The sequence below is a fragment of the Lontra canadensis genome, unplaced genomic scaffold, assembly GCF_010015895.1.
Source record: "Lontra canadensis isolate GAN:19392208 unplaced genomic scaffold, GSC_riverotter_1.0 scaffold55, whole genome shotgun sequence".
Taxonomy (NCBI): domain Eukaryota; kingdom Metazoa; phylum Chordata; class Mammalia; order Carnivora; family Mustelidae; genus Lontra; species Lontra canadensis.
Window position 1 is genome coordinate 1,380,919 of NW_022631049.1, and position 22,731 is coordinate 1,403,649.

At 52.6% G+C, this 22,731-nt stretch overlaps 1 protein-coding gene across 14 annotated transcripts in view; it reads left to right on the forward strand.

The window, feature by feature from the left end:
• TMEM229B (transmembrane protein 229B) overlaps positions 1 to 18,313 on the forward strand; it is a 36,832-nt gene extending 18,519 nt beyond the window's left edge. For 5 of the 14 annotated variants that reach the window (XM_032875143.1, XM_032875142.1, XM_032875141.1 and 2 more), the window contains 2 exons: positions 7,018 to 7,199; positions 17,614 to 18,310. In XM_032875143.1, the coding sequence (XP_032731034.1) occupies positions 17,635 to 18,138 (504 nt within the window). In that variant the 5' untranslated portion in view covers positions 7,018 to 7,199; positions 17,614 to 17,634 and the 3' untranslated portion in view covers positions 18,139 to 18,310. Of the gene's footprint in view, positions 1 to 5,640; positions 5,776 to 6,284; positions 6,659 to 7,017; positions 7,200 to 7,809; positions 8,081 to 11,697; positions 11,799 to 11,989; positions 12,159 to 17,466; positions 17,483 to 17,613 lie in introns of those variants that run through there. The other 9 variants (XM_032875146.1, XM_032875147.1, XM_032875150.1 and 6 more) reach the window with 9 other exon arrangements.
• The last annotated feature ends 4,418 nt before the right edge of the window (positions 18,314 to 22,731 follow it).

A 22,731-nucleotide genomic window follows, 5' to 3' on the forward strand; every position in this document is an offset into this window, starting at 1 on the left:
TAATTACGTGGCTAATGAGAGACTGACTGTGATAACATCCCTTTAATTACTCTTGCCTAAGTGCTATTTGGAGCCCTGTTTTGAACATGTTGCAAGCCTCAGTGCTTTTGCTGTAGATGGAGCTGTCCAGCGAGAGGCTGAGTCAGGGGTCCGGGCTGCTGGGCTTACGCTCATGGTGGAGGTGCCTGGCTGCTGCCACGGGTCCCCAGCCTGGTGTCTGGGGGCCTTCCTTCCAAGCCATCACTTAAACGAAAGGGATATTCGGACTGGATCACATATAGCGCAGACAGAGACCGTCACAGCTCCTTCAGAACACCTCATTCCCATCTTTCTCCCCAGCGTCTCTGTCCTATAGGCTCCTCTTGGCCAGGCCTCCTCACTCATGGAGGACCTGCGCCTTGCCTTTTCCCCCATTCAGCACTTGGATATCGAGTCCCTACTGTATGTTTTATCCAGGACATGGGGATGCAAAGATAAGGAGCTCAAGGTTTGTGTAGCTTTCCATAATAATATTTTATCATGCTCCTTCCTTCTTTGCCCAGGAGAAATGCCACATGTCTGGGTTCCTACTCCTACCCCCTTCTCAGATTTGTCCTCTGTAGTGTGGCCTTCCTGTGGTTTTGATGTGATGGCTTTTAGGAACTGGGCCTTCATCGGCAGACCCTTGGCGGCAGCTCTCCCAAGGCCCTGGGTGGACTTGAGCAGACTGGGAGGGGCAGCTCACGTGAGACTGTCCACCATGAGGACCCGCTGTCAACTGTGGGTGGCCTGCTGCTGTGGGTAAATGAAGTCCCCTAATTCTTGTCTGCACATTCCCATCTCTCGTGAGTGGCATAAGAGAAAAAGTGCTAGTAAAAACCTTGGCCCTCCCATTTTTTAGCTGTTGTTTAACTTCTTTGAGTTTTCCTTGCCTCCTGAGTAAATCTGAGTTAATGTGTGCCTCACAGACCTGTGAGGGGAATCGATGGGATGGTCTGTTCGGAAGCTGCCTGGCACACAGGAGGTGCCTAATAAATGGTCTGGACTTTTAAAACTTCAAACAGAGTTATAGACAGAGACACAGGGGCTGGCCTCATTCACCAAGAGCCCTCTCCTGGCTCTTGGATGTCAGTCCTGTAAGTCGCTGTTCAGACAGCAGAGACTTTCATGGAACAAGGGTTCACAGTCCCTCTGCCCCCTCCATCTCACAATGGTTAACTAAGTCTGAGCCTGAGAAAGAGAGGGAGGGCAGGGGTGTTCCTTCAGAAGAAACTCGAAATGTGGCTAGTGCAACCGAGGGATAGAATTTTTAATTTTATTCATTTTTCATAAATTAAAATTTATTCTAAAAAATTTTTAAGTGGGCTCCACATCCAGCATGGAGCCAAATGCGGGGTCTGAACATATAACCCTGAGATCAAGACCTGAGCTGAGACCAAGAGTTGGACACTTAACCAATGGAGCCACCAGGCGCCCCTAAAATTAAAATTTAAATAGCTACATGTAGCTAGTGTCTATCAAATTGGACAGTGCTGTTCTGGGGCTTGTAGAAAAACAGTCTAGTTGTGTATTACTTGTTCTTGGCTGAGGCCTCCCCTTCCAGCTTCTAGTTTTCTCAGGTCCTCTTTCTAGAAGGTAGTCAGAATGTGCTAGGCGGCTGGCAAGGGTCACTGAATCAAGGAGAAATAACAAAGTCTGGGCAGGACCCAGAAAGGAGATTTGGAGCCTCCAAAGCTATAGACATCCTGCCGAGACGGACACACCTTGCTAGGCCTGTGACCTTTCTTCTTCTGCCCCTCACTGTCTGCAAGGGCAGAGCCACTGGTTTGCATGGTGGCAAAGGTGGGCAGGTGGTGCTCATTGATGTGATTCTCATGCCAAAGAGGTAAGGTCCAGATGCGGGGGCGGGGGGTGGGGGATCACCTGTGTTAGCTAAGATTTTCTTCATTCCAAATGACAGGAGACTTAAGCTAGCTGGAGTTAAAAAGGAACACTGACTTTCTTGTTAAAGTGAGACCGCCTAGAGAAGGCCTAGTGAAGTCACTTCAGTTCTTTTGATGAGATACCGACAGAAATTCCAGGCCACAGGTCAAAAGATTTTTCACTTTCCTTTTCTTTGTTCCTAAGTGCAGTGCCTAACAACTGACTGGACCTGCAGTTTCCAGCTCTGCCCACAGGGGGAGCCTCCAGTTGTCGGGGCGTGTTTCCTTGGCAGCTGGACTTTGCCCTGGCCCAGCTGGCACCTTAGGGACAACCAGATGACTTTTGCAATCAGGGGCAGGGAACGTTTGACCCCTTAATTACATTAACTTTAGCTGCTATGCCCTTGTTATTTCTCAAACTTGTTTTTTTTGGTTCTTTTATAAAGTATGCTCCATACCCAACACGGAGCCCAGTGTGGGGCTTGAACTCTCGAGCCTTGAGTCAACTCCTGAGCTGAGATCAAGAGTCAGACACCTAACCGACTGAGCCACCCAGGCACCCCTCAAACTTGTTTTTTGGGGTCTTTGTTCCCTCTGCCTGGAATGCTTTTCCCAAAGCTCTTTGAAAGGCGTCTTTGCATCTTTCTGATCTATGCCGAAATGCTACCTCCTTAGAGAAGTGTAAGACTTGCACTCTAGCGTTCAGTGTCTCTGTCCCCACCGGGCCTTTTCCCTTTTTTGTGGCCTGCTGTCAGACATTCCAGTATGCTTTATTGTCTGTCCACCCGAGGGCGGTGGGCTCCCAGGGGCAGGAAGGCTGCCTTGTTCACACTCAGGTCGGTGCCTGGCCTTCAGCAGGTGTTCCATCAACGTTGTTCGCTGACCACTGAAACACAACACCTTGAATAAACAAACTCTGCAGGATATCCTGGACGAGGGCTCTGTTGTTTAGAAATCTCTGGGGTGGCTTGACTATAGAGATTTGTGAAAAGCAGGGCACTGGGTGTCGTGCTGTTCAGGGAGCCCAGGTTTATCCTCCAAAAGAGCCGCTGGGGTTTTTTCTGCCCCCGCTGGTAAGGCAACAAAGGGGCAGTGTCTGCATTGCTCCAAAGGTCACCTGTGCAACACCCGAAGGATGTGGGCGGTAAGAGGGAGAGCCCGGATAAATAAATTCCTGGTCACTGAGTCGGTGAGGCTGTGAGGCCGCTGTCTGTGCCTTCCCAGCTGCCGGGAGGAGCCTTCCTGGTTTCATGTGACCGGGATTTCAGGGCCCCTCAGCTGCTGCCTGATGGGATCTGCCGAGGGGATTATTCAGGGGAGGGGGGGCAGCTCTTTACTGTAACATGGGCCTTGCTCTGGGACGGCAGCCAGGAAGCTCATTAGAGAGCCCAGCAGCTGTCCAGCCTTCCAGGCAGCAAGCAGCAGCTACCCAGTGCTGAGGGGTAGGATGGGAGGGAAAGGAAGGGGCATGGGGCCAGAGACCACCCTCCAAGGTGTAGGAGATGGATGGTCTGGGTTTGTTCAGAAGGGGACATTGAGAAAGGTGCATAAGATTGGAGGGGCTGGATGGGAGGAGGAAGGGAGGAGAGGAGGCTGACAGGCTACACAGGTGAGACAGAAGACAGAGGGGTGAATTGTCTGGGTGGCAGAGAAACCCAGATTTCAAGAAAACGGATAAATGAGGGAGCGTGGATGGACGGGGTCAAATGGAGTGTGTGGGCAGTCTGTTCTGTCTCCACCCTGACCTTCCCTCTGCCAATCCGGGCCAAGGGCCCGGGTGTCCCTGCTTCCGAAGGGGAGCTGAGCAGATGCCGCCTTTCCCCTGGGGGGATTTGGAATTCCCTTTGCACTCATGCCTTAGCATGGTCTCTCAACTTGGGAAGTTGCCAAATCCAGTTGTGTTCAGGGCTGGTCTTACTACAGGACAAGAAAGAGCAGTGGTTCGAGGTCTCGTGGAAAGAACCAGGGCACTTTGAATAATTGGAGAACTCCCCAGTGGGTCCTGGGGGCATTTTTTCTTTATTTCATGGGACCTGGGGTAGGGGAGATTTGGGGAAGAGGGGAGAGAGAGGGAAGAAGGGATGGTGTTTGCGGGCCACTTCCTGGCCCCAGTCTTAGGTTCCGAGCCGTGGAGATTGCACGGAGATTGGGGGTAGGTTTGATTTATGGGTTCTGGTCAGAGAAGTAGAGCTTCAATCCCAAAAGCCCAGCTTACCCTAAATAGTTATAGGGGAGGGGAGAGAACGATGCAGAGGGAATTTCCTTCCAGCAGCTGCTGGTTAAACCTCTTTGGGAAATGAATGCTATGTGCATGAAAACTGAATGTGCCTTTTGAGAGTACCAGCACTTGTAGAAATAACAGAATAGGCATTGTTTTTCTCTGACCTGAGGCCGAGCCTGGCGGCTTGCCACGTAGGAGCTGCTCGTAGGAGCCTGCACTTTCTGGGGGGACACCTGGAATGCTTCCTCGGGCGACAGGTCTTCTGTAGTGTGCAGACCCAAGGCACCCACTCATCTAGCTTCACCTCGCTGTCCAGGTGATGGCTCTTGGAGGTGGGAGAAAGAGAGCAAGCGTCCCCCTTTCTTCCCTCATTTGCAGAGATCGCCCTGTTCCTGGAAGCCAGCATTTATGGTCCTTCGTGGGAGACAGCCCTTTCATGACGGTTGCCTAAAAATTAGGGAAGAATGTGAGATATCCTCGTTTAGTTAATAACACTGGATAGTGCCATCACCCAGGAATTTAGCTGGGCCCTTCTCAAGCTGATTTGTCCATCCATCCAAAAGAAATTCCCTGGTCTTGAATTTACCATGTGGAGGGACAAACAGACAATAGTAACTTTGAGATGGGACAGGATGTTTCAGGGCAAGGATGTTCAAAGTCCTGCGGGAACATCAGTGATGGACTAGCTGGAGGCTTAGGAGGACGGCATCACAAAGGAACGAGGAGGGAGCAGGGTCTCAGAGGAGCCCCCGGGTGCGTTGATGAAGCTGGATGGACATGGACGGACTCAGGCTGTATGTTTACAAATAAGCAGCTTACAGAACGGACTAAGTAGATGCTGGGGAATGAAAGACAGGTGTACACAGGCAGACACATGGGAAGCAGCTTGAAGACACACTGTGTGGGGAGCGGGGGGGGGGGGGACTCTGGAGCCCGAGGACCAGGGTTTGAGTCAGAGGTGTAGATTTGGCCTAATCTCTTAATGTCCTGAGAGTCAGAGTTTTCATCTCTAAAGTGGGGGGTAGGGGGTGGGATGGTGATTCCTGCCCTCCCTGCAGGAGCCTTGGGAGAATTGTGAGGGATGATCTGCATGAAAAAGTGTAAATTCTGCCCACGTTAATTGCTATAAGGGCTCTTCACACATTCCTGTGCTCCAGAAACTTCGAGCTCAGGCACTGCAGTCCACAAAGGAGCCTCACACCATCTGCACCAGGGACCTGCTCTCAGGGGCCAGGGAGCGCCAGCGGGGGCCAGGGACAGCTTGTGCACTTAGCAACAGAGGTGGGACTCCTGTTAGACCATCGCCTCCTTGTCCAGCCCCCACCGACTCCCTGGCGGAAGAGCCTGTAGACCAGGAAGCAGGAGGTGTCCAGGCCAGGCCGGCCAAGGAAGGGAGCCCGTTCTGACCTCCGCAGCCTCACCAGCCAGCCGCGGGTTCCCAGGGCTGACTGCAGCGACCAGCAGGCCCTGCTGCCAGGATGTGGGCTTTGGTTTCTCTTTCTCTTTTGTCTGGTGCTTGCTCCTGTGGCCCGCTTCGGGCCCTGGGGAAAGGGAAGTGCCGGTGGGTGGGATTGAACTCCCCAGGCACAGGTCCTGGTGGTGCTGGGGATAGAGGTGGTGTTGGACATGCCCCATTAAAGCCCCTTCCTTGAGGTAATGGGTATGTGCCAGGCAGTCTGGGAGAAGCGGGGAGGATGGACCGGTGGGGCAGGTTGAGGCTCCTGTTTGGGGAGGAGCCAGGGAGGACCTGGGGAGAACTGGGCTCAGCTGCCCTGTTGCACTTCGCTCTCATCCTTCTCTGGTCTCAGTGCGGGGGCGGAGGGGGGGGTGTGCTCTGGGGGGGGGGTCCACCCTCCAGGGTCACAAGCACAAGTGCGTCCAGTGAATTTCCGATTCCTATCCCCACCCCTTCACTTCTCCTCCGCTCCCCTGCTGCTTCTGGGGAGCAGAGGCCCAGTGACCCCAGCTCACCTGGGAGGTGCGGGGAGGGAGGGGGAGGGAGGAAGCTAGCTGTATGCACCAGCTCGGGTGGTGCCCCCTCCGATAACTCTGCTTGGCTGTCCAGGGGGTGGGGCAAGGGAGGGTGCCAGTTTCTGGCCAGGACCTGCTACAGGGACCTGAGCTCCGTCCATCCTTGGGCTCGTGCACATGGTGCCGCATCCAAGGGGTTTTTCTGAGAAGCTGCAGGACCTTCACATTAAAGTCAGAATCTTGATCAAATGGTCAAATCTCAGGGATATATTAAAAATGTGTCTGTGGCCAGGGGCATCAGAAAGTCAGATTTATATCAGTTTGTACTCGGTTATTGATGTTAACAGGAAGGGCTTTAATAAGAATAGTGATAAAATAGGGTGAAATAAATATTGGGGTGGTGGAATTGTGGGGAGAGGGGTCTGGCACACCTTTTGTTGGTGTGCTTGTTTTTCTGTGTGGCTGTGCTCGACTCCCCAAATGCTATGACAAATGTCCTCGTTATCGGCCTTCTGGGAGGTTCCTGACCGCCCTTGAGAGCAGATGTGGCCACTGCAGGGCGAAGGTGAGAGTGTAATTTGAAGCTAAATGAGAAAGGCACTGGAGTCTAAAATTATACCCCCTCTCAGATTTACAAATATGCACACATTTACTTGCGGAGTAAGAAGCCCTAAGTCCCAGCCCCACATGTAAATGGCCTGGGACTCACCCCAAGCTGTCATTGCTGGACTAACCAGACCTGAGCAAACAGGACAGTACAGAGGAGGGAGTAATTTCTAAGAGAGGGGCCCAGTGGCCCTGGTGGGATGACTGCCTGGTGCTGAGCCGGGAGCCTGGGAAATTGTAGTGTTTGCCTTGAGGCTGCCTTTCCTCCTGGCCCAGGGGGCAGTGGAAGGTAATGAACGCCTCCTCTTTTATTCGCAGGGACACATGGAAGCCTCCTGCCTACCAGCCAAGGATCAGCTGAGCCCTGGGGCTGATGCTTGCCGGCCCTGCTGAGAATGGCACCGAGGCCCACCCAGGCACCAGGACAAAGGTTAATCCGGGACACTCCTGGACAGTGACCCTGATGTCAGTTCTGAGCCGTGCACTCAGAGGTCTGATAAGTGAGTAATGTGACAGGCTCCCCAGGGATCCCGGACCCTCCCTGCCTCAAGGGCACCGACGCCGGTCTGGAGGTTCCAGTTGGGAGCCTGTGTTGTGTCCGAGGGCCCGTCATGGGGCCGTAGTTCCAGGATAGGCGGGGAGAGCCAGGCCCCTTCAGGTCATGCCATGGGCTGGAGCCGTCTTAGAGCCATGTGGCCTCTGAAATATGTGCCCCACCCAGATGGGCTGAGTGAGTGAGGTCAGATACCTAGCACATGGGAGATGACATCCTCCCACACTCCCTTTCTTATCTCTAGGCTCCTGGACGCTTTGGGCCTTGGGCTTCACCTCTGTGCCATGAGAACTGTACTTCATCTGGGATTGCAGACTTTGTCCAGAGCCCATGAGCGGTTCACGTGGCCTTGGGGAGAGCATCCAGGGCCCTGGGAGGAGTGGGATTTCTGGTGCCTGAGCTGCTACAGAGGTGGCCACCAGGGGGTCAAGAGGAGCAAGACTTCTGCTGCTTTTGGCCTGTGAAGGGTCTCCTCCTAAGGCCAGACATGCTGCATGTAGAGCGTGGGACCCCTGACCGTGGAGCTTCACCTGTCCTCGTATGGCCTTTCTTTCCAGACTTGGTCTCTGGCTTTTCCTTGATGGTGCTTTAAAAAATGGTGATTGGCTGCTTTCCCAAGCCCCAGAGGTCTGTCTAGCCTGAAGGCCATTGTCTGTGTAGGGCAGACATTCCCCCTCTGGGTCAGCCAGCAGAGAACTCGCCTGGAAGACACGGCAGGGAGAGCACCCCCGACAAGACAAGCTGTTTGGGAGCTGCTGGACTGGCCCCCGGGGACCCGGAGCCTTAGATTCCACACAGGAGCTTGCGGGGAAGGAGAAGGGCAACTAGGTAATTCTCAGCTTTAGCCAGAACTTGCCAGTTGACAATTGAAAACTCAGGGCTGGCATCTATGTTTTCCTCAGCCTGGGCTTGCAAAACCAGTTTGTGGTTGTAGGACTTTTCAGGAAATGGGTCGCTGGGGCAATCTGTAGCCAGGGAGGTGTGCACCTAAACTGCGGGGGTGAGGTGGGGGTGCAGAGATGACCGTGGAGGCCACGGCGGCAACCCGGTGACTCAGATCAGAGACCTACTCCCCACATCACGCAGGATTCCCCACCCAGGGCAGTCTCCACCAGCGGCCTTGGGACTGTTGTACCCTCTGGTCGGTGATCCCACTCCAGAATTATTCATTAAGAAATCTTTCCTTAGGGACGCCTAGGTGGCTCAGTTGGTTAAGCGGCTGCCTTTGCCTCAGGTCATGATCCCAGCGTCCTGAGATCGAGTCCCACATCGGGCTCCTTGCTCAGCAGGGAGCCTGCTTCTCTCTCTGCCTCTGCCTGCCACTCTGTCTGCCTGTGCTCACTCTCCCTCTCTCTCTCTGACTAATAAATAAATAAAATCTTTAAAAAAAAAAAAAAGAAAGAAATCTTTCCTTAGGAAATAACCCCAGAGAAGAAAGGGGCTGAATTCTTTTTTAGAAGCATAAAAAGGATGTTTCTTATGGTGTTGTGGTAATAGTGGAAATGGGAAACAATTGTTCTCTGTTGAACATGTAGGTTAAGGAAGTTAAAGTTTTCCACCTGGTGGAATAGCATACTGCCATTGTAATAACGAGGACACAGGCAATATAACAACTTTGAAAAATGATTATGATGTGCTAAGTGAAAATGTCAGGTTACAGGAGAAGTACATTAAGGATTAAGGTAACTTATAAAATAAATACATGAGAAAGATGGCCAGGGAGACATGATGGTGGCTGCTAGTTTGGTGGACTAGGAATTCCTTTTCTTTCTTTCTTTCTTTCTTTTTTTTTTTTTTTTTAAAGATTTTATTTATTTATTTATTTGACAGAGAGAGACACAGTGAGAGAGGGAACAAAGCAAGGGGAGTGAGAGAGGGAGAAGCAGGCTTCCAGCTGAGCAGGGAGCCCGATGCGGGACTTGAACCCAGGACCCTGGGATCATGACTTGAGCCAAAGGCAGCTGCTTAATGGCTGAGCCCTTGCTTTCCATGATGCATGGATTTGCTTTTGTGAAACTGAATGTAATCAAGATGAATATACGACACACATTAACAGTGACTTTCTCTACGGTGTGGGGTGATGGGGGGCTTTTGCTCTCCAGGTCGATCCTTTTAGTGATGTTTAAATTTTAGGTGTGAGCACATGTTACTTTTATAATCAGGAAAAATAATAAAGATCTTTAAAAATGTTAGAACTGAAATTTTAAAAAGACCGTATTTCCCAAGAAAGAGAAGAGAGAAATGCTGAGGAAAGCTAGTTGTTTATACTTGCCATGTGTGGGCCCATTCACCCTCCCATTCATTCATTCATTCATTCACCAGCCCCGGGTGTTAGTAGGTCTCATTGCCAGGCACTGGTCTAGGCACTGGGCACCCAGCACTGAACAAGGCAGAGCCCCTGTCCTCCTGGAGCGTTCATTCTAGTTGGGGGAGATAGACAGCAAACAAGTAGTAAAATACCAGAAAGCGAAAGTGCTGTGAGGACTGAAACAGGATGATGTCAGTCACAGGGAGGCTATTTTGGATTGGAGACTTGGAGAAGGTCTCAGGGGTGACTGGTTGAGTCGAAATCTGAATAACAATAGGGAGGCAGCCAGTGAGGTCTGGGAAGAGCCTTGTTGGGGGGGGAGGCGGGGGCAACACATAGGATGCTCAGCCTGAGGGCCCCGCCCGCCGGGTACCCTTCCCTGCCTGAGCCCTGCTGACTTTCTGTGCCAAGCTGACTCTGTTCCCAGGGCCCACCTGACCCCCTGTGCCTGCCAGCTGGGATTTGGTTAGCATCAGAGGCCTTCTAAAATCCTCTCCAGCTTGCTGCTTTGTGTGGAGTGGTCTGCTGCTGCTCCAGGCGCCAGGCTTGGATGGAGAGTATGATGCTGGTCACTGCTCTTGGCTGGCATTTGCATGGCAGAGCTGGGCCATCTGAGATTCCCAGCCATGTTGGGACAGGCTCGCAGTCAAGGACACTCTGGGGAATGTGTGTCCTGGTGAAAGGTCTTTGAATGGCACCTGCCTTGAGGCCCTCCGTAGTGGTGGCCACTGTGGTCCTCTGAGGTCAACTATGACCCTGGAGGACCATCCCATGGGTCTTGCCGGAACTTGGGCTTAGAACAGAACTTGGCTTCTCAGAATAGGCTGAGAGCCTTCAACAGCTCTGACACCAGTCCCGAGCTTCACTGATGATCTTTCTAGAAGCTCGTGTGTCCTCCTTGCTTCCTGTTGTCTCTCCATACACCATCCTGGCTTTCCCAAAGCAGAAACTCAGAAACTGGTGGTGCCCGCAGAGGAGGCTGTAGTCAGCTTCAAGGGCAGTGTGCTGAGAAGGCTCTGGAGCCAGACTCGTTGGCTTTGAATCCCAGCTCTGCCTTTTACAGCTGGAATTACTTAGCCTCTCTCTTCCTCAGTTGCCCTAGCTGTAAAATAAGCTTGAGTATTATCTGAGGTAGTACATGGTAGGTGCTGGGAAGAGGGCCTGATTATTCCTGTTACTTGAGAGGTGGAGGGAGGACTAACTTTGGGGACTTTCCTAGGGGATGCCCATAGCAAGAAAGGGTGGAACTCTGTGGCATCGGGGTTACCCAGTTACCCCAAGTATTATTTAGCTCTACTTGCTTCCCTTCTGGCCCTGGAGCAAGTGCATGGGTTCCCCCCACCCCTACCCCACCTACAATCTGACAACCACAGAGAAAGCTCAGGACGGCTTCAGACCTTGCACCTTTCACCCAGATGTTAGGACAACTGCCCCCCCCCGCCCTTTGATTGCACTCCAGCACAGAGCCTGCCAAGGGTCTGGACTGAGGGTCTCTGCCACTGCCTTGCCCTCGGGAGCCCCTGAAGCCTCCAAAAACTGAAACAATTTTGGTGCCTAGGAATGAGGAAGTAAATGAGGTAAAAGAAGGAGGAAGGCCTGCCTAGTCTGGCTGCATGGAAGGGGAGTCCCAGTTTTCTAGCAAGATGATTCTCTGCACAGAAATTCCCAGAGTCTTTTTGTTGTGGCACCTTAGCTTCCTGGGACAAGATGGGATCTTGGGGGTAAAACCAAGGGCAATCATCTCATTTGCTTTTGCCTGCAGCCTGTCTTGGACTTTTATGGCGTTCTTTTCATCCTTCTCCGCTTGCTCTGCTCTCTAAGGAATAGCTCAGTGGGTTCCAGGACTCAGTGAGATACTCTTAGGGAGCAAGACTCGGTACCCCTCCCCCTAATCACCTATCACCTGTGCCCTTGGAAGGGTAGTGCCCTGCTCTGACAAGTCACCTTTGCTGGCACTCCGTGTTCACAGGCCCTTTTATCAACAAGCATGAGGGCTCTTTACTTGAGTGTGTTCCGCAGTATCCTGCTTGTGAAACCGTCCCCAGCTCTCCAAATTCCTTTCTCTCATTTTCATCCTTGCCCATGCTCTCCTCTTTTCTTCGCCTTGAGTTTTCTTTCCCTGACTGTCCTCTGTGTCATGGTCCTCAGGACAGTTGTGTTTGTCACCAGGAGAAAGAGACTGACTTCCAGTGAGCTGCTGGTTCTTCCTGATGCAGGACTTCACAGGGCTTTGATCCAGTGCGGAGCAAGGAGGTACTGGGAGAGTCTGGGGCAGAGTCCCCCGTTCAGGTGCGGGAAAGCATGGCCGGGGCCAGGAAAGGGTGGGGGAGCTTGTCCCAACTTAAGAGTTTAAGCCCTCCCGTGAATGTTAGCAATGGGTTCAGGGAGTGGATTTTTGAAAATCCAGCCAAGCCAATGTGGCCTCTCATGTTAGTGTCTGTAGCTGTCCCAGCTGATGACACTGTCTCATGTCCCTCCTTCTCTGTCTTTGCCCCCATCTCCTGGCCCCAGTCAGGACTTCCAGCTTTTCCATTTGTCTCATGCAGAGTTGGTGTGTTCTTCTGGCACAACCCCTAGGACGTGGCCTGACTTGCCTAGGTATGCTTCCCCTCTGCTTACCCCTGTTCTTCCAGTATGGAAGATTCCAGAAATGGGATCCTATTCTTGGGCTCACCTTGTTCTTTCTCCCCCATCTTCTCTTCTATTTAGCAGCTTGCCCTCCTTCACCCTTTAACAGTGGCTCCTTCTATCCTGCTTCTGTTCATATGGTTTGGAAGTCCAGCTCTTCCAAGTCACCTGCTCCAGGGATGACTGGAGCCCCTGGGTTGTTGGGAACTCCAGTTGCCTGGGCAACCATCCTCAGCCATGTCTAAAGATGAGACCATGAGGCAAGGAGAGCAGGGTTTTAAAGTCAGCATTAAGGTGGGGCTGACCTGAGGGGTCCACTAGTTCTGTCAGGCCACTGCGTAAGATGAACAGGGAGTCCTTTTCCCTGGATCCTGTGGGCCAGAGGGGCCAGAGGTATGAGTGCAGGTCGGGTGGACAGATCTAAGTTCAGAGGAGCCAGAGTTGGGCGGGAGGCAGAGTGGTCTCCGGGCCACCGCAGCACCCTCCACCACCTTTGGTCATGGGCACCTCCTCATTCTCAGCCTGGGTCTGTTCTCTCCCACTCTGTGGGGGGCTAACAACCTATTGGGGTTTCAGGATAAAAGAAGGGTGTGGGAAGCTCTGCCAGGAACACTGGCCCTTTCGTTCTACACTTCAGAGGGCTAGTTCTGAGACCCCTCGCCCTTCATGAAACCTCCCGAGCTACACAAAAGCTGGAAGCTCGCCTTGCCTCTCCTCAGCTCCGTCTTTGTTCTCCTCTGGTCTCTACATGCGGTTATTAGTTAAGGAGGGTTGCTTGGCTCCTGGGTTGTGCTCTGGATGGACGTGAAGACCTGACTTGCCCGGTAAGGAAGGCTGCCCAACCACGAGCGAGAGCAGGGGCAGAATGACCCTGCCTCAGGGAGGAGGGCGTGCTGGAAGCAGAAGCTGACCAGGAAGCCTGGCTCTGTGCCAGAAATGGAGCCACCCTCTCTGATCATTTGCTGTCATCTTAGTAGTGTCTGTCCCCTCAGTCACCCTTACAGTAACCCCCAGAAGTAGTTACCCTTATTATTCTCACTTCACCTGTAGGAAAACCGAGGCACAGAAAAGTCAGGTAACATGCCCCACATCCCATAGGGGAAGGGTACAAGGAAACTGGAAAGGAAAAGGCAAGGTGGGGAGGCCAGGAAGTTTGGATCCGCAGCCCCTGGGCTTAACCATTTCATGCTATTCAAACCCGAGAATCATGGTTTGTGGTTGGTGATGGTTCAGGAGGGAAGGACCTGTATGAACTGTATGGGACATCAGGTTTCCTTAGATTTGTGGCGAATTTGTTGAGCATCTTCTGTATACAAGGCACAAAAATGACTCATGCATAGTGCTACAGCAAATGTTTTTAAGATAAAATTTTTAAATGCAAGCTTAGACATACTTGTTAGAAAAACATTTTAGGTTATACAGAGAAGTTTAAACAAGGAAACAAAAATCACTTGTGATGTCACCTTCCAGAGATGATTATGGCTAATTTTTTTGTACATTTGTTTTTTTTTTCCAAGATTTTATTTATTTGACAGAGATCACAAGTAAGCAGAGAAGCAGGCAGAGAGAGAGGGGAGAAGCAGGCTCTCTGCTGAGCAGAAAGCCCAATGCGGGGCTTGATCCCAGGACCCTGAGATCATGACCTGAGCTGAAGGCAGAGGCTTAACCCACTAAGCCACCCAGGTGCCCCTTTTTTGTACATTTGTGTGTATGTATGCTTTTGCAAAATCAAAATCATATTAATTACTCAGTTTTGAATCCTGCCTTTTTTTCTCTCTCACCATTATATTAATCAGTCACCAAGCGGCCACTAGTGCAAAGCATAGTGCAAACTGTTGTCACAGAAGTGAACTGGATGCAGAGGTGGACAAACAGGGCAGCTGAGGAGGATTATGGGTCATGAGCCATGGGTTAGGGGTGGTGGCGGCAGTAGCAGTTGGGAAGGGCACCCCAGGTAGCAAGAGCAGTCATGAAGAGATCCAGAGGACAAGATCTGAGGCCACGGTATCTCACGAAGGGCTTTGCCAGCCATCCCTAGGGGTTCAAGCCTTCCCATGTGGATGGTAAGGACACACTAGTTGGCCTTATGTGGGGAGAAGCATTGGATTTGTGTTTTAGAAAGACCGTTGTTTCTATACGCACTTTCCTAGCTGGGTGAGTGAATTGGAAAGGAAAAGGCAAGCGGGGAGACCAGCTGGCAGATGACTGAGGGCATCCAGGTGAATGGCGGTGACAGCTTGGAGCAGAGCAACAGCAATGAGAAAGGATGGTCAAGGGGAAGAGATGATTTCAAACATAGTTAAGTGGTAGAAAGGACAGGAGGTAATGGCCGACTTGGTGGCTCTGCCATGTGACTTGCTTTGGCCAGTAAGATGTTCCTGGGCATGACGTAAGCAGAGTCTTGAAAAGTGTGGTGCAGGAGGGTCTGCTTGTCCATGTGCCTCTGCCCCTGCATGAGAAAGCATGATGGGGACGAGAGACAGGTAGACCAGAGCCACCCAGCCGAGAATAGGACAGAGCCCCAGACAAGCAGCCATTTCATGATCAAGGCCAGCCAAGATCTGCCAACCCACACACAAGCTGTAATAATAAATGAGAGCTGATTTACGTCACTGAGTTTTAGAATGCTTTGTTATGAAGCATGAACTGATTAAGAAATGTCTTCTTTAGTTGAATGCTGTGTGCCAGGCACTGTTCTAGGCACTGGGTAATGCAGCACTGAACCAGACAGACAAGGTCCTTATTCTCAGGGAGCTCATGTTGGTGGGGGGATGCAGCAGAGGAAGCTAGAATGAACTCAGGGCCTCCTGCTGCCAACTGGGTGCAGGGTGAGGTCACAGAAGGAAGATGAGCTTTAGGGAAAAGATACTGAGTTTGAGGTGTCTATAGGACGCTTAGGTGGAGGGGTTGAGGTAGGAGTGGGATATGTAGGTGTAGGACACAGGAGAGATGTCTAGATGGGGACTGGGAGTTATCACCATAATAAAACGGGAAGTCATCTGGACCAAAGTGAGACAGAGGAAGTGCTCTGGCAATTCAGGGGAGGAAGAGAGGGCTGTGGGGATGAAGATGATTTTATTCTGAAGGTCATGTGGAAGCTGGATTTGTACTTGTGGACGGTGAGAGGAAAGGCACAAGAAACATACAGACAGGATCTGCAGAGGCAGGAGGGAAAACCAGGAGAGCCAGCCAGTGAGAAGAAGGCTGAAAAAGTGGCTGGAGTGAGATCCTAGAGAGTCTTGAATATCAGGCCAAGGAAGCTGTGGCGTTTCATTAGGACCAGGGATGGAGGGTGGGGGGTGGGTGGGAACTGAATGCTTTTGAGGAGGGGAACTGCACTAGGCAGTCATGTCTAGGAGCTGGGCAGTAGTGTGCAGTGGGATGAGTGCTGAAGTAGAAATCGGGAAATATGGGTTCTGGTCTCGGCCTATCCATTCACAGGCCCTGGGGTATGGGGCAAACCCACTTTTCTCTGAGCCCCGACTGTGTCTCGGAAAAAATGGGAGTGAAACTACCTGCCTTTCTTCGCATGAATCTTAATTTTGTAATTACCAGTGACAAAAAATGGGAACGGAAGGGTCTGGAAGGGCTCAAAGCGATACAACAGGGCGGGTAATCTTGTGACGAGGCCTGCGTTAGCCGGAAGGCGAGGCTGCGATTCCCAGACAGGGAGGCAACGGCAGGTGCAGCCTGTTCACCTCTGTCCCCTCACCCACCTTGACAGAAGGGTCAAGCCTGGGGTCCATGGGCCGCTGGCAGAGCTGGAATTTGTGTTTTCATGCCCTGCCTTCCCCTTCCTGACGCTGCCCTGAACTCTCCCCATAAACCTGCATCATGTAGAGAGGGTCTGCCCCAGAGAGACCTGTGAACAGAACAGAGGAGTGCAAAAGAGGCACTTCTCTTTCGGGGAGGACTCGGGCTAGCAAGGTGGATTGAGAGGGCCCATGCCTTCTAACAGGAAACGGGGTAGCATTGGATAAAGGACAAGGAAAACTAGAGAGGCCTGTGGGCGAGGCCAGCCTTCAGGGAAGCAGTCTGGGGCCTTAAAGCCCAGTGGGGCTAGAAGAGAGGAGGAAAAGGGAAGAAGTAGAAAGGAAGATTCTCTCCTCTGTCAGCCCACTGGTTTCCTCTCCACATTGAAACTAAACACCCAAACCCGCTTAATGGAGCAGTTAAAGACAAATGTGACCACAACGAGCTGCCACTTTACACCCATTAGGATGGCCGTCCTCAAAAAACCAGAAAATAACACGTGCTGGCAAGGGTGTGGGGAAATTGGAAGCCTTGTGCATTGCTGGCGGGAATGTAAAATGGTGCAGGTGCCGTGGAAAACAGCAAGGGTATTCCTCAGAAAATTAATATGGAATCACCATGTGATCTGGCAATTCTCCTGCATATAAATCCAAAAGAATGGAAATCAGAGACTCGAACAGATATTTGTATACCTATGTTCATAGCAGCAATGTTCACAATAGCCAAAAGGTAGAAACAAACCATTAATGGACAGATGGATAAATCAAATGTGATCGATCGATCGATCACAAAGAATGAATATTATTCAGCTTTGAAAAGTGAAGGATATTCTGACACACGCTACTACGTGGATGAACCTTGCCGACACTATGCTCAGTGAAATAAGCCAGTCATGAAGGGACAAGTTCCATATGATTCCCCTTGAAAGAGGTAACTGGAGTAGTCACATTCATACAGACAGAAGGTAGAAGGGTGGTTGCCAGGGGCTGGGGAGGAGGTGGGGAGTTAGTGTTCCATGGGTACGGAATTTCAGTTTGGGATGATGAAGTTTTGGAGATGGACAGTGGAGACAGTTGCACAATAGTGGGAAGGTACTCAATGCCACTGAACTATACACTTAAAAATGGCTAACATGGTAAATGTTAGTATATGTTAACACACACACACATACCCAAGGACATATGTGATAGGTTGCTTAGAAAGATCTCAGAAATATGAGTGAGGTGGAGTTGTTTGAGAAGTGGAGGAGGAGATGGTGACCCCAGTGGGTGGGCCTGATGAGAAATCAGCTGGTAGCCTAGAAATGGAGGTGACTGGTGGGTCAGGACAGCCAGTTCTTCCATCTGATCACAGATAATTAAAAAAAAAAAAAAAAAAGTCTAGGTTGTGTAGGAGACACCTCCAAGTAGCATTTGAGTAGAGTTGGTCAGAGGAAGCCAGTGGGATTTTAAGTTTCTTGCCTTCCTTTCTCATGCCCACCTGGCCAAGATCAGGAATAGGGCGTAAAGTAACGACCAGGAAGTAGGGTCCGGAGTGGGAAGGTAACCAAAGAGAACAGTAGCAGCGGGTGTGGAACCGCCTGGAGCCTGGTCACAGCGGAGACTCGGGCTGGGCGTGGGTGGCCAGGAGGAGGGGCCCCCTCCCGCCCTCACCTGTCTCCTCTGTGTCGCAGCAGCCAGCCCCACTGGGCGCCATGGCGTCGGCCGAGCCGCTGACCGCGCTGTCCCGCTGGTACCTGTACGCCATCCACGGCTACTTCTGCGAGGTGATGTTCACGGCCGCCTGGGAGTTCGTGGTGAACTTCAACTGGAAGTTCCCGGGGGTCACGAGCGTGTGGGCGCTCTTCATCTACGGCACGTCCATCCTCATCGTGGAGCGCATGTACCTGCGCCTGCGGGGCCGCTGCCCGCTGCTGCTGCGCTGCCTCATCTACACGCTCTGGACCTACCTGTGGGAGTTCACCACCGGCCTCATCCTGCGCCAGTTCAACGCCTGCCCCTGGGACTATTCCCAGTTCGACTTTGACTTCATGGGCCTCATCACCCTGGAGTACGCCGTGCCCTGGTTCTGCGGGGCCCTCATCATGGAGCAGTTCATCATCCGCAACACCCTCCGCCTCCGGTTTGACAAGGACGCCGAGCCCGGGGAGCCCGGGGGCCCCCTGGCCCTGGCCAACGGCCACGTCAAGACGGACTGAATGGGGCTGGTGGGCGGGGCCCGGGGCGCTCTCACGGACGCGGGGGACAGAGGTACCAAGCTGGTGGGGTTACATCTTCTGAACAGCACAAGCCCTGGCTGGGGGCCTGCCTCAGCCCCCTAGGGCACACACGACAGTGGCCTCCCTCCAGCACCCTCCGCTGGGGGCCGGGTGAGGTGTGAGGGGCTGGTGTGGAGGGAGCGGAGGGACTCTGGGAAGGGTCTGGGTCTCTGCGCTCAGCTCAGAGGCTGGCGGCAGGAGGCCTGTGGCTAAGCAGCGGCTGGAACCCCCCCGGGGTGACTTTGGAAGCAGCAGGCCCTGTCCTGGCTAAGGGGCTCTGAGAACGGGGCAGAAGGTGGGAGGCAAGGCCTGAGGAGGCGTTGGGCTACTGCCAGGCCTCCTCCCTCTCACCTGGTTTAGGTGGGCTTTGGCTGGTTCCATTTGGCAATATTCAGGTGCTTGCTTGCAACCAATACCTCCCTGGGGGCCTGCTGAGCTGCGGCCTGACAAGAGACTGGGCGGCCAGGAGGCTGCTTAGCAGCAGTGCCGGTGTGCAAGGGCTGGAGGCCTTCCCTTGGCTCCTCTCCCCTCCCCCAGGGCTCCACCCCTCCCTTGGCCTTCTGGGGGCCCCCTGGTGCTGGATTCCCACCAACCTTGGGCTCTTGGAGGTTTCAATCCCTGTGTGTTCGGTGGTGTTTCCCCCTTTTCGCTCTTATTTTCTAGGCCTTTACTACTAGCGGCCCCTTTATCCATGTCAGTCACCACACCCACCCCCTTCCCCAACTCCCTGGCCAGCACAGCAGCTGCCAGACACAGAGCCCTGAGAGCGACCTTCCTTCCATTGTGTCCGCTGCCTGAAGACTGGGAAGTCATCCTTTTACACCTCCCCACCTGTCTGATGGGCTGTGGCAGCGCCCCCTCCCCACAGAGGCCCAGCTGAAATGGAATGATGCCCTCCCCAACACACAGTCAGGCCAAGATGCACCCCGCCCCCCAGATCCACAATGGGGACCTAGAGACAAATCAGTTTAGGGGAGTTGGGGGGTAGGGGAGAAGGCATTTCTCTTTTCAAGTCAGAGTTGATAGAGCTCTCTAGGGGATGGCGGAGCAGGCATCCAGGGTTGGAGACCCATGCAGGGTGACTGAGAGAGAAAAAGGAAACAGCCTTTGCGCTTTGGGAGGGTCTTCAGAGCATCCTTAGTGGGAAGGGATCAGCTGGTCCCGCCATGGCACCAGCCCTGCAGCAAAACCTCCTCAGGGCCACCCCGTCCCACCCCTCCCAGGCAAGACCAACCCTTTGAGCTTACCCCTTAAGCAGTATTGACCTTGCCATGCTCACAGGCATTGTCATCTTGGTTGCCCCCCTTCCTCTGTGACGGGTCCATTGCTGGCAGTGGACAGGTGAAATCCTCACTCCAGCCCACTTCTGGCTCTGCCCCCACTCCCTGAGGGGAGAGGCCCATCAGAACGCAGCCTATGCCATGGTACATGGTCTTGTCTTGACCACATGAGGACTCTTAGATAGAAATTAGCCTTTCCCTTTTTACGGATCATTAAAAAATGACAATACCACCTGTGGAGAGAATCTCCTCTTCCTTGATCTGCTGCTCCACCGAGACTGTGCGTACAGCCCCAGCCAGGGTGTGAGCCGGGGCTGGGGGGCTGGGGGACTGGGTAGGATTGGGAGAAAGGCTGGGAGACTCTGCCTTTGATAGGGTTGTTTTGTGCGGTTGACCCTGTCCAGGACAGGATGAAGGGCATCTCTCAGCCTCTGTGTCCTGGCCAGGCTCCTCAAATCCAGCGGTGATCATTCTCCAGGGGCCAGACCTACCTTCGATTTTACTGTGGCCCCAATTCCAGAGCTCTGGAGCACCCAGGGATTCAGGTTTCCAACTACCGGTGGAAGGGTTTCCAGAAGAAAAGCATCACCTGGATTCCCTGTCCCGTCTGCAGAATTATTTCCCAATACCCTTTCAGGCCCCTCAGGTGGGCCCCTAGACCGCACCATCCGCCTTTGACCTCCCCTCCCATGACCAAATCGGGGGTTGGTTTCTTGATGTCTGCCGGCACAGGGTCTCAGTGATTCTCAGCCACAGCAAGCCCCTGTATGGCCCATCAGGTGTGGCCACTCCAGATGCTGCCCCATGGACATTTCCTGGCACCATCTTTTCTCTGGGCCCTACAGATTCCCAGGGATAGGAGGTCCTGCGGTAAACCCGCCTGGTATGTGCAGAGCGCTGTTTTTCTGCTTCATCCAGGTGCCTCATGGCTCTTGCTGTCCCTCATAGGCCATAGAGTCCCCAGCAAAGAGAGGCAACAATCCAGGGCTTAAGCTCAGGGTCGGTAGGTTCAGAATTCACCCGGGGTAGCCCAGACTTCAACTCTGCTTTCTTGGGTATCTTCAGGGCCCTCATCCCTTAGTGCCCGGGCACCCCAGCTCTGCCAAGCAGTGGGGGTGCTGTCAGGAAGAGTCTGCTGACTCTTTGTGACCCTCTGGTGTCCTGGGTCTCTCTCCACTGGACATGGCAGCATTTCTGAGTTACTTCAGATTGTCATATATAAGGCTATTGCCTTAGAGCTGCCCTGCATGGTTGAACCGCTTCTGAGGTCTGCTAGGCACCCGGTCCCTTGTGCCCTGTCCCCTCTGTTGCCAGTAAGTCACAATGGCCTATGCTTATCTACAGCAATAATATATAGGGAGTGCCCATGAAATCCTCTTGTCCTAGTCCCTCACTCTCTGCATGGGTCTCCTCCTTGGGGAGGCAGTGCTGAGTGGGTCAGTTCCTGAGAACCTGCATTTATGAAGCTCTGGGCCGTGCAGACGTCATCATGGGGGATGGAGAGAGGAGAGATGCCCGGCCCCCAAGCTATGGCTAAGGCAGTGAGGGTACCTTCCACCCTGAGACCTCCCCAGACCCGGAGGAGCTACAGGTCCCAGCTCTCCCACTTCAAAGTGGGTAGGACTGTCTCCCAACTGCAGCCCCTCAGGACACGTGACTGGTTTGTGCGCCCATTGCCTGCTCTGTCTCCATCAGTCTCTCTGTCTCTTCCTTTTCACATTTGTGCACATCAAATATACTGGTGTTTGTGTTCCAGGACTGGCTCTGATTCGTCTCTGTTTCTTCTATTTTGGAGCCCCTTTCCTAGGGCAGCTGGAGGCCAAGCCCTTCACACTGTGTCGTGCTGCTGTCCTAAACCAAGAGGACTGCTGGGGGGAGCCACCTCGTGGGGAGGGCAAGTGGGACTCCCTGACAGTCCTTTTCACCATCTCTGCCCTGACCCTCCTGAGTAACGAGAATTCTCCCCCTAACCTCCCACTTCTCACCAATAACATGATCTGGTCCATAATTTTGCTTTCGTCCTAGGCTACAAAGCAGATGGGGAGGCCTGGGCAGTTATTCAAGTTGGCTACATTGGCTCAGGAGATGAGCTCCTCGAGAAACAGACCAGCCACGACCTGGGTGGGGTTCTCACGAGTCAGGAGGGGCCAAGGAAGGAGGCTGAGCGTACTCCAGAGAGCTGAGCCACCAGAGCCCCTTACTTTTCATTACATCAAAAGTGATGCTTTGAAGAAACAGAGCTCTGCACTCCTCCCTGGCAACGTTCCCAGAGAGGTGCTTTTGGGGGGAATAATCCCTCCCTACTTTGTGTACCTCTGCTCTGTCTACTGTCCCTTGTCTTCCTCAACCCCCACCATGCTCCTGCCTACTTTCCTACTTCCAGCAAGAGAACGTAGAGCTCAGAAATTGTTTGGTCAGTTCAACTCAACCCAAATGGCTTGGTCCCCACTGCCACAGCCACTGGCTTTCTGGATGGAGCAGGTAGTGTGCTTTCTGAGTCATTAGGAAGGGCCTCTTCCTTCCCCCACTCACTTGAATGTATTCATTTCTTTCACTGAATCCTTTTCCCCTTATAAAAACAAACAAGCATAAAGACCCGACAACAATTTACATGTTAGTATAAACAAATATATAAGGCTATTGCCTTAGAGCAGGTTTTTAGAGAAAAAGGCAAGCATCATGAAACAGGGTCTACCTTATGAAGCTCCAGAGAAAAGGCAAGAGATAGGGCTCAGAACAAGAAGTCTGAGGGGACCCAAAACCTTTCTTAACTGGCCAATGACTTCTGTACTCTACTCAAAGGATGCTTTCCTTTCTTGATATTTTCCTTCACCTCCTCTGCTCCACCTTCATTCATTCCAAAGGGACCTTCTGAAGACAGTGCCTTGAGGCAAGTGCCCCAAGAGAGCTAATGCCAAGGACCTGGGCCGCATCTTGTGACATTTGCCCAGCCTTCACAAGGGCCTAATATTTAATTAATAACAATGAGTGAATGACCATAACCTTGCCTTTCCTTCTGGGGTGCCCATCTCAGAAGGGTAGCTTGGTCCACAACCGTGGTGCTACTGAGGATGGCTGGACAGCCTGTGTATGGTTATCAGGGAAGCAGGTACAGGGAAAGAGAGCAACTGATTGATGACACTCCAAGTTAGAGGGACTGGTCCCAATAATTTTAACAACAGCTGTGGTACTGACTACTGGGACTGCAACTGGGCATGGCACTGAGTGCATACACACGATCTCAAATGTTCTC